At 45.6% G+C, this 11444-nt stretch overlaps 2 protein-coding genes across 2 annotated transcripts in view; one reads left to right on the top strand and one right to left on the bottom strand.

The window, feature by feature from the left end:
• Gcm2 (glial cells missing transcription factor 2) overlaps positions 1-1024 on the bottom strand; it is a 9721-nt gene extending 8697 nt beyond the window's left edge. Inside the window, exons 1-2 of the mRNA XM_031358992.1 lie at positions 1000-1024; positions 320-443 (exon numbers count right to left, since the gene is read on the bottom strand). Coding sequence (XP_031214852.1) covers positions 320-409 — 90 coding nt within the window. The 5' untranslated portion in view covers positions 410-443; positions 1000-1024. The remainder of the gene's footprint in view (positions 1-319; positions 444-999) is intronic.
• A 2559-nt stretch (positions 1025-3583) lies between these two features.
• The window catches only part of Sycp2l (synaptonemal complex protein 2 like), a 65778-nt gene continuing 57917 nt past the window's right edge, over positions 3584-11444 (top strand). The window contains exons 1-3 of the mRNA XM_031358094.1: positions 3584-3700; positions 7112-7249; positions 7335-7454. Of these exons, the coding sequence (XP_031213954.1) occupies positions 3584-3700; positions 7112-7249; positions 7335-7454 (375 nt within the window). The remainder of the gene's footprint in view (positions 3701-7111; positions 7250-7334; positions 7455-11444) is intronic.

The following is an 11444-nucleotide window of genomic DNA, read 5'->3' on the forward strand; positions in this document are numbered from 1 at the left end:
AGAGAGAGAGAGAGAGAGAGAGAGAGAGAGAGAGAGAGACTCAGTTTCTACCTTGGCTGACTACTTGAGAAGTCTGTATTTGCTTTTGTGTGTTTCAGAGAATCACATGTAAACCATTCTGAGTTGACACATTAATAAACTGAATTCTGCTCTCTGTAGAGTCCAACTTCCCTATATATCCAAAGATCCGTGTGTGTGTGTGTGTGTGTGTGTGTGTGTGTGTGTGTGTGTGTGTGTGTGGTCTCAGCATGAATTGGCTCTCAGTATCCCCTTTGGTTGGACAGTGTCACATTTTACCAAAGCTCAGTGTCTTCCTCACCTGAGGCATCTGCGGGTCATTGATGTCCCACGTGAGTTTCATCCCATAGGAAAGCACGGTGTCTGTGTCCTGCGGGCTGTCTGCTGGCATCTGGAGGGACCTCTAGTTCTCTCTAAGCAGGGTCCTGAAAGAGAAATAAAAACAAGGAGTGCACAGGGTCACTTTTTCCCAAGTGAGAAGTAGGGTGAGGGAGGTGAGTGAAAGAGGAGGAGGAAGAGGAGGAGGGAGGTGGAGGGAGGGAAGAGGAGGGAGGAAGCAGAGAGGGAAGGGGGTGGAAAGAAGGGAAGAGGGAGCAGGGAGGGAGGAGGGAGGAGACAGAGACAGAGAAAGAGAAACAGACACACATATACAAAGAAGCAAAGAGAGACAGAGATAGAGGGAGATGGAGAGAAAGAGACAGACAGACAGACACACACACACACAACACGCACACACACACAGAGAGAGGAACACACATACACAAAGAGAGAGACAGAGAGACAGAGTGAGACAGAGACAGAGAAGGAAACAGAGAGAATCACACACACACACACACAGAGAGAGAGAGAAAGAGAGAGAGAGAGAGAGAGAGAGAGAGGCCCCAGTGGGTGCCCTGTCATTGGTTGAGGTGCTGAATTGTATCCCTTTGAACAGAAGCATCTTTAAGCAGGTTTGCAGCTTCTCTGCCTCTGCTGGGCTACCTCTCCTACACCCGAAGCTCCAGCGCCAGCAGGCTTCTCTACGGAGAATGCAGGGGAGAATTAAAGTAAGCGGCTGAGCAAAGGGGGATTGAAGAAAAGCCGTTAGTAGTGGGGAGCAAGTAGGACTGTTTCATTTATGTGAGAACCAAACCGGATTGTCTGTCAGCCTCTCTGTTGGTTCACCAGCGAAGGTTTCCACTAGGTCCAGTGCGAGGTGGGAAAGTTGAGGGAGACTGGAGAGCCAGCAGCAGGTGCCTCCAGCCTAGGCAAATCCTCCTCAGCTCTCTGGGTTCCTGCACTTGCTGCTCTGTCCCCAAGTCTGTGCAGAGAGTAAGCCTGGCATTCCAGTAAGTTCTCAAGCCTACACATCTCATAGCCTGGGACAGACCTGACCACCAGGAAAAGTCTTGGGAAGTAAATCTGAAGGCGGGGGCCAGATGACCTGGGTTAGATGGAGAGGGGGGAAGAACTTAAAATGTAGCTGGAGCTCTAGTCCAAAGAATTGCCTCCCTCTTTATACCTCCTCACCCGCCTCCTCTCCCCTCATATCCCCTGTCCTTCTCCCTCTCTCCCATCTCTCTCTGCATCCATAGCTAAAGAAAAAGAGACCAGGATTTTGTGAGCACTCCTTTGCCACCCAGAAGAACACCCATGTCAATGCAGAATGCATTGCTGCTGCTGCTATCCCTAGATTACCTTTGTCCTCAGAAACTTTGGGGGACCAGAGAACCCTGTTCAGAAGGATGAGAGCATCCACAACTAAGGCGACCTCCTCTCTCTTTCATCTGCTTCTCTTTGACAGCTCTGGCACCGGGGGACACTCAATATAAGAAACCCTCAAGCAACTCTCTCTGGTCACCGCAGCGTGGGATCCTGGACCACGAGCGAAGGTGGGTTTCCATAATCACTCCCCCCCCCCCCCCCCCCCCCCCCCCCCCCCCCCCCCCCCCCCCGCACACTTGCCTTGCACCTGGTACTATTCCACTGTCAGCCTTAGCTGAAATAAATAAAGTTACACAATAAATAAATAAATTACACAATGAAATAAAAAAAGCTACACAAGTAACTAAATAAATCGGGCAATAAAAAACATAAAGAAAGATAAACGAGCGGATCCCATAGTGCAGGTCACTGCTAGAGGTGCACCGCTGCTGTGGTGCACTCTCCACAGGGGAGACCGGCGGGGGAGCATAGGTCCCGCTGTGCTTGAGCTGTCCCAGGCTAGCACGTTCTGCAGGAGTGTTTTCATCTTCTGTGTAAACCCAGCAAGAGCTGGTGCGCTTTACTGCCAGGGTTTCTGAGGGAGGATGAGACCTTGCATGCTCCTGGGCTCTACCTCCTGGGCTCTCAAGCTCTGCTTGCTTGAGAGAGTCAGCTCAGTGGAAGATCTGGTTTCACAGAAGCCAACTAGAGTTTGTTAGGACCCTGGAGTGAGAAGAGAAGGCGGCGGGGGAGGGGATGACAGCTGGGAGCAGCTCCTGAGCTCTCTTGCTATAACTCAAAGCTGGACTGACTCTTGGTCTATAGATGAAAACTCTTAGCAGATGAAAGTGATTTGTTAATCGTTGGAACATCTCTCTAAAGTTCCTTTCTAAAAATCGCTCACACAGAGTCATTCCTGAACTGTAGTTGTGGACAAATATGTGTCTCCATTTTCCACTGGCCCTTCATGTTACTGACTGCCAAGGCCCAGCTATTTCTGCCATTGCTATCTGGATCCTGGGGCTCAAGATCAGGCCTCCAGGCTTTATAGCAGGCTAAGCCACCTCTCCAATGTTATTTGCTTACAAAGAAAACAAATCATAATACAATTTATTTAATTTTTCCATGGGGCACACATATTTGGTCTCTCTACAAAAAGAAGACTGCCCCTCTAGCATGCGCGTGCACACTCTCACACACCTACGTTAAATGAAGTTTTGAAAACCAAGCTTTTTTTTTTTTTTTTAAATCCTTCTCTTATGTGGCTTAAGTCTGTAATCACAGAACCACAGAAAACTGAGGCAAGAGTTCAGCCTGGGCCACATAGTGAGACTCAAGAAAATAAATAGGACCCTTTTCCTTCTGACTAAGGTACTATTTAACTCTTTATTTTAAGGTATCAGGGTTGTATTAGTAATTCTGTGTCCAAGGACCACACCTCCTCCTGAACATGAATTCCCCTTCACAGGGCGCTTTTGTTTGGTCAAAGGCAAGCCGGTCAAGCACCTGCCCTGGTGGCTCGCTCATTCTAAGCTTTCTGGGCTACAGAGTGAGTGACCCTGAAACCAAACCAAACCCAAACCACCCTACTCAAGTGATTCGAGCTAGAAACTTGGTCGGTTTCGGAGAGCAGTGAACTTTACTGGCTTCAGCCATAAAGGGAAACAGCTCGGTTTCTGAAGGTGTGTAAAGCACGTGTGCCTTCCTGGGCAGGTGTGCGTGCCCGGAATCCAGTAGAGTTCGGGACCAGGTTCATCCAATTGGCATTCTTGGAGAAAACTGAAATCCAAGAGTCACCTGCGACTCGGAGACTCGGATCCTAGCTTTGATCTCAGCGAGGATCTCTGACCATCGGAGACCATAGCTGAGCACCAAGGCGCGCATGAGCTGCGATTTCAGTGGGTCCCTTGACGCCTCCGGATGCTTGCGTGTGAGTGACATCAGGAGAGCAGCGTGGCCCACCTTCCAGGGTCCTGGAGTAGACGGAGCAGTCTCTTCAGTGAGTGCTAGGCCTAGACTGCCTCCCCCTTGCCCCCACCCCCCGCGAGGCACCCAGACAAGTCCTTGGGGTACCGGGATACCTTGGGGCACATCAACCTCTTGGGTTTGCATGGAGCTGTCTGGCAGACTTTCAGGGACAGAACGGGGAATCCTCATCCTCTGCTCAAAACACCCTTGGAGAGGAGTTCCTCAGCTCTTTTGAGAGAACCATGGGCCGGTTTTCCAGACTCTTCTCCTGCTCGCTCTTTATGCCTTTCCTGTCCCTGCGGCTGAGCCAGGCATCATCAAGAAAAGGACAGTCTTGGCGACAGATAGGGTCTTAATTACTTGTGAGCGCCTGCTTTTCAGCTCGCAGTTACTTTGCCATTGGCTAGCCTGCTGTTGAAAAGCATAAACTTATATGGAATGGGTCTTCTATTTCTCTTATTTATACATAAGAACGATAAAAGAATTTCGAAATACACTGACATTAGAGACTTGGATTCAGTTTCTAGAAACAGGACTGTTAACCTAAAGTAGATTTTTTTTATTTTGCCTTGTGTGAGACAGGGTCTCATTGTCCCTAGGACAGCATAGATTCTTGACGTAGCTGAGGATAATTTTGAACTCTTTTTTGTTTTGTTTTGTTTTGTTTTGTTTTTGAGACAGGGTTTCTCTGTATAGCCCTGGCTGTCCTGGCACTTGCTCTGCAGACCAGGCTGGCCTCGAACTCTTGATAGACTTTTCAAGTGCTGGGATTACAGGCAGTATCCACTACAGCCTGCTGACTTGAAAAAGAGCCACTTAGCAGAGATTTATTTTATGTACACTGTACTTTTCCATGAAATTGTCCGGGCCAAACGAAGAGAACAGGCACTGTGTGTATAAAGGCAGAACCAGGCAAGGCCCCTTGATGAAATGTACCAGCTCGCTACATATTTGGAAACCCCCTTTGTGAGTTGTGGATGTTTGTACCTTGACATTTCACTGTATGAGCCCTAATGTTAAACTTTATGTCATTGAATCTAATTTCTAATTACCATTTGTAATATAAATTTTGGATGTGGGTTTGAATTTAAACATGAATTTTATTAACACAGAATTTTATTATTAACATTGAATTTTATTGACATAAATTAATCCTTTCTGGTTTTACAGCGCTCTCTATAGAGTTTATGTTTATTTTGTCTGGACATTCGTTCACATGCTTTCTCTGCTGCTTGTGAGACGACATTTTGTTTGCACAGACCATGTCAAAAAAGGTAACATTGGGGGGGGTCATTTGTTTGTTTTAAACACTGTATTATATGCTGAAGTGTAGCTCTTCAACAGTTGATGGCTGGGAGGGTGGGGAGGACTCCGTTTTCTTTACTGGGAGTTTGGCCATGCTCCAGTGAGTATAGGGCAACACAAACTGGACTTGGTAGGTTTGCTTGTTTGTCTTCTAGGGAGGGCACAAGGGTGGGAAGGTGGGCATGGAAGTAATGGGAAGTGAGTACGATGGGATGCATTGTATGAAATTCCGAAATAATAATAAAAATATTGTGTTGGGAAAAAGCACTATCTTATTTAGATCTAGGACTAAGGATATACACAAACAGGAAAAAACAAAAGCAAAAAAAAAAAACAAACAAACAAAAAAACCTGTCCAAAAGAGCACCGTAAACTTTTCTTCTATTTTTAGAACTTGAAATGTGTTTTCAACCTTTATTTTTAAAAGAACATTTCTTTATTGCACACAGAAGCATGACAATTCCGTGCTGTCTGTTATGGAAGATGCTGGAACAGCAAGGCCAAGGTGCTTTCTGGGTAATGATAGCTTATTTTCTGTTCTATATGTATTTTTTTGGTTTTGTTGTTGTGGTGGTTTGTTTTTTGTTTTTGCTTTTTTTCGAGACAGGGTTTCTCTGTGTAGCCCTGGCTGTCCTAGAACTCACTCTGTACACCATGTTGGTCTTGAACTCAGAAATCTGCCTGCCTCTGCCTCCCAAGTGCTGGGATTAAAGGCGTGCACCACCACTGCCCAGCTTCTATATGTGTTATTGTTGGGAGTTCTTGGTGCCTCCTCTGAGCCATTATTCCTTAAGCCCGGAGCAGAGAAATCTTGCCTTTCTCCATTGTGATTGCCCCATTACAATCATGTCTGTTCAACTTCACTTCAACTAGCCCTCCAGAAGTCTACTGTAAGGCCTATAGCCAGGGCTACACAGAGAAACCCTGTCTCGAAAATCCAAACAAACCAAACCAAACAAAAAACATATAGAACAGAAAATAAACTACCATTACCCAGAAAGCACCTTGGCCTTGCCTGTTCCTGCATCTCCATAAGTAAGCCTACTTATCTGAGGTCTAGCATTTTTCTTTCAGGTAGAAGTAGTCTACACTGAATAAAACATAGTCAATGCCTGTCATTAGGGAACTTAGGACCAGCAGGGAGTCAAACAACAGGTGCCCAGACCTAATAGAGCAGGGCTGTGGGGTAGAATCATTGTAGGTACCATGACGTACCTGGCCAGCATGGTTGCCAGTGTCCCTGAAAGCCCCACCTGTAATTGGTGTTCAGCCCACCTCTGTGTTCGATTGAAGGGGCGATGGTGAGGATTGGGAGTCTAGACCTGACTGTGTGCCAAGACTAGACGTGAGACAGACTTTGCCTTACTTCAGATAATACCTTTTGTTTTCTTTCCTCTGTTCTTCTGACCCTAAGTGGGGAGCCTAGGCTTGAATCATTGTGGTTTAGACTCTACAGTGCTGCTGGGCACTCTCACACTTACCCGGCTTACCTGTAACTGCAACTGTGTAGCTTTCCACAAGTACATGGTTGTCAAACTCACACAGGTTCAATGGGGTGTCTGAACTCCCGTGAAATCGCAATGAGATGCAGCTGCTGCAGGAGACCCATCAACCCCTCAGCTACAGCTTTTGTCTGGCACCAATGAGAGCTCCCACACCTTGATGAGTGATTATCTATAGATGTATTTTGCTATTTGTGTAGTCCCCACATGTAGTCCTTTTGCCTAAAGCTAATGAACACTCTAACTTTTTTTTTAAAAGTGATTGTCAATGGACATATTCTGCAGTTCAAGACCGATGTCTTTATTGTGTTTTTTTGCTCTGTATTATTTCACTCTGAATTATAACGATGTGCAGTGATGATGTTGGCACAGAGGGTCCTCCCCATGTTAGCCAAGTGTTCTCCCACTGAACTGCCTTCTGAACCACAAAATTACATTTGGTCATTTCTTTGGTGGTGCTGGGCCTTGAACCCAGGTCCTTGCCTGTGCTTAGTGTGAGAGCACTACCACTGAGCTATACCTCCCCAGCTCTCACAGATTTGTTGCTGTTGTTGAGTGCACCATTAGTTTGAAGTGTTGATATAAAATGAATGAGCTTTGGGAAGTTAGTAATCCACAAATGATTGCCTTTCCAGCTCCAGACTCTTATTTCTGGTGCATTTCATGGCAAAGGATTTCACATGATCGAAGAATTTCTTCGGCAGAAACAGAGCCACATGCCTCAGAAGTATGACCATCTTCTCCTATGCCATCTTGACAGACTGATAAAAGAGGCAAGTGGACTTTTTGTTTGGGGATTAAAATGCCAATGTAGCTACACTGGACAGAGCTTTGAAGCTGGTGTGTTCCAATACCCAGGAGCTGGATAAAAACGAGTTCCGGAATTGTTCCCTGCTGCTGAAATGTCTCCAGAGATTCTTCAGGGATGACCCGGACCAAGAGGAGCCCTTGCTTATTCAGCAGGGACTGATCCCAAAGATAAGTGTGCTTTACAGCTAGGGGGGTGGGGTGGCGTGGGGGTTGGGGCAGCTCAGAGAAGCAGTGTGCGGGAGGAGCTGAGGGTGCTGCTCGGTGGTGGAGCACCTGCCTAAGGTTAGGGGAAAGGATAAAATAAAAATCAGTATGCTTGGGCCTGTGGTAGTGCATGCTTTTTATTTAACACTTGGAGGCAGATTCTGAGTTTGAGGCCAGTCTGGTCTACAGAGCAAGTTCCAGGACAGACAGATAACCCTGTTTCCAAGAAACAAAACAAAAAGCTAAGCACTAATTTAATTGGATAGTTTGTTATTTTTTTCTTTCTTTGAAATCAAATTTGAAAAAAAAAAAAACAAAAAAACAGTAGTCCGTAATTGTAACTTCTGTCTCATAAATTCCTGTTGGGCAGAGCTCAGTCATTATTTCTAAAGTTCTGGAGGACTGAACCCAGACCTTCTATATGCTAGGTAAATGCCTTGATATTGAGCCACATCCTCGGCCCTCAGACAGAGCATTTGGAAGATATATGGTATTACACGGCTGTGTAATAACCAACCCCTGTCCTTTTCAGGCCTCTGTGGTGATGGCAGTTACTGGAGGGGAGGGAACAGGGGCTGCTGCAGACTGGGCTGATCTTAAACTTGCTGTGACGGTGACTTTGAACTTCTGCACTCCCAGCCTTGGAGTTCTGGGCATAAAACTTCGGGCTTTTTGCATGATGCAACTAGTTATCTCTCAAGCCCCTATTTTTGTTCTTTTAAATTCTATGTGTGTGTGTGTGCAGGTGCCTGTGGCATCCAGAGGTACCAGATTCCCTGGAACTAAAGTTTGTAGGCAGTTGTAAGATACAAGCTATGGTTGATGGGAACCAAACTCTGGTGGTCTGCTAGAGCAATTGTTCTCTTCTGAGTCATCTCTACAACCCTCTTTTATTTTTCTTCCTCTGTGACAGGGCCTTGCTATATGGTGTCAGGCTAGTCGCAAACTCATAGCAGTCTTCAGGCTTCTGCTTCCCACATGCTGGGTTTGCAGGCATGTGCTGTGTGCTGCTAAGCCCAGCGAATAATAGCATGCTTATGATTGTTTCAGAGACTGGGGGGGAAGATGTGGTGAGCTGGTAGCCAGCTTTCTGTTTGAGTAGACTTTTCTGAACATGACTAGACTTAGAAAGCTTATTAAAACCTCCCTTTGCTGTTAATACATCTCATGCTCCATTCTTTGTAAATCCTCAATCTAAAAACAAAACAAAACAAAACAAAACAAAACAAAAAAAACCCAAAAACCAAAAAACAGGAAAAGGAAAAATCAAGATATTGTTTGCTTATTCAATAGTCACATGAGTGACAACATTTTACTGTGTTTAAAACTTGGCCAGGTAATAATGGTGAGCACCTGTTTTAATGGCAGCTGGAAGCGAAGAAGTTCACAAACCCCTTACTGCAACTCTCTTCTCTACACAGTGAGGCGTCTGCTTCTCTGATTATTAGAGGGAAGGTGGGGGAAAGTGTGCAGTTGCTGAAGGCAATCAGAGAGGAACTAAGTCTCTGCTCTACCACCTGGGGGATCTCGCGCTTGGTGTTTTCTAAGACCTGATTGGGCCAAGAAGGTACCTCCATTTTAAAATCAACCGCTGCTCTTCCTGGGGCTTCCTTTTCCAGGGAGAAGAGTAAGCTGGAGGGTTTCCCAAACTCTTTCCTAGGGTTTGTATTTTATTTAATATCACTGAGTGTGTGTAGTGTGTATGAGTGTGGGTATATGTGTGTGTGCTACAGTGTGTGTGCGTCTGTGTGTGCACACGTATGTGGGACATCTATGTGTTCGTGGGGTGTGTGTCTGTCTCTTTGTCTCTGTGTGTGTGGGCAACTGCATGTGTCCGTCCGTCCACAGTGTGTGTGTGTGTTTGTGTGTGTGTCTGTGTCTGTCTGTCTCTCTCTGTCTCTGTATCTGTCTGTCTCTCTCTTTCTGTGTGTGTGTAGGTCAAAGACAACCTTTTTTGGGTGTCCATTCTCTCTTCCCTCCATGGATTCTGGTACTCAAACTCGGCTCATCAGGTTTGGTGGCAAGTACTTTGACCTGACAGACTATCTTGCCAGTTCCTCTCTAGGATTCTGCAGAGGACATTAAAGACTGCAGCCAGCTGCATCTGGTGGCTCAGGTCTGAAGTCCCAGCTATTTGGGATTCTAATGCAGGAAAATTATAAGTACAGAGTGATTCTGGGCTGCAGGATGAGTTCAAGAGTGGCACGGGCAGCTCAGACACTGTCTCGAAATAAAAAGTAAAGAATATTTCTCTCGGGGGCTGGAGAGATGGCTCAGCGGTTAAGAGCACTGATTGCTCTTCCAAAGGTCCTGAGTTCAAATCTCAGCAACCACATGGTGGCTCACAACCATCTGTAATGGGGATCTGATGCCCTCTTCTGGAGTGTCTGAAGACAGCAACAGTGTACTTAGATATAATAATAAATAAACCTTTTAAAAAAAAAAAAGAATATTTCTCTCATGGGGCTTCTCCTACTCTTGGGAGTTCCTTACCATTTTTCCACATCTATATTTTTCTTTTTCCAACAGTAAAATAAAATTAATGGGTAAAGAGAGAACTAGGGATATATAGTTCAGTTGTAGAGCACTTACCTAGCAGGGCCGAGGCCCAGTACCCAGTACCACTGAAACGCAAAAGGCATGAGTTAATTTTGTATTTGATTTTCCTTAGCTCCAGATGCCCTAACTTGTGCAGATAATAGGGGGCAGGGAAGAGGAGATGAACCTCAAAGGAAACGGAGCAGGGATGTCCTACAGGCCCTTTGGGACCTAAGCTGATTGCTTGGGGTTTGTGAGTTGGAATATGTCCCAGCCTGCGTTTTATGTTTAGGTCTTAAAGGCTGTATTAGATACTCCGTTGATGTGTATGACAAAATGCCTCAAGCACATTTTGGCTCACAGTTTGAGAGTATAATCCATCGTGATAGTCCATCCCACAGAGGAGCATGAAGCAGCTGGTCACCTTGGACCCACAGTCAGGAAGCCAACAGAATTGAATGCTGGTGCTCAGTTTTGTTTTTATTGAGTCTAGGACCCCACCCTGTAAGATGGTGCCATCCATATTCATGGTGGATCTTCCATACTTGGGTCATCCTCCTGAAACCCCCCTCATAGACATACCGGAAGTATGTGTTTCTATGTGTGCATTTGTGTCTGCGTGTGCATCTCTCTCTCTCTGTGTGTGTGTGTGTGATTCTAAATCTAGTAAAATTGACAAGCCTCTCCCAGTATATAAGAAAGGATCACATCAAATCCCTACTGGATTTTGAAATGAACTTTCATATTTCCATGGAAATTTTGCCTGGTGCTGAGTTGTTGCAACTATGTCAGGCATCTTCTGAGGGTATATTACTTCTTGTATGTTTTGACCAAGGAGAGCAGATGGGCATTGTCAAGAAGAAAGGAATACTTGGCTCTGTATTGGAAGACCAACTGTAGGCCCACCACACAGTGTGCTTAGGAAGTGATTCTACCTCAGAGAGTAAGAATTTTCTGCAGGAAACCCATATCTAACCCTGTCCCTGAGATCCAGGAGGACTCGGCGCCATCCCTTAAGCCATTGCTCTGTCCTGTGAGGAGTCTGAGCATCTGGTACATGGTGTACCATTGGGGCACATGAAAAGGCTCAGGGAATACTTCTATTACTAAGCACTGATGAACTGTACAGCAGCATCCTCCTTTCTAACTCTACTCAAGAGTTGTCCATCAACAGCTCATGTCACCAATGCTATATTCAGCTCATTGTCTGACTTTATGTATACATGTGGTTTTTTTTATCCTCCTCTGTGTCTGTCAGTCTGTCTGTAGGTGTCTATGTGTCTCTCTAGAGACTGCATGCTAGGCAGGGGGACTACCATTAAGCTATATCTCCAGACTCATTTTCTTTTTTCTTTTTTTTTTATTAGATATTTTCTTTATTTACATTTCAAATGATATCTCCTTTCCCAGTTTCCC

This window comes from Mastomys coucha, unplaced genomic scaffold (genome assembly GCF_008632895.1).
Source record: "Mastomys coucha isolate ucsf_1 unplaced genomic scaffold, UCSF_Mcou_1 pScaffold7, whole genome shotgun sequence".
Lineage (NCBI taxonomy): Eukaryota > Metazoa > Chordata > Mammalia > Rodentia > Muridae > Mastomys > Mastomys coucha.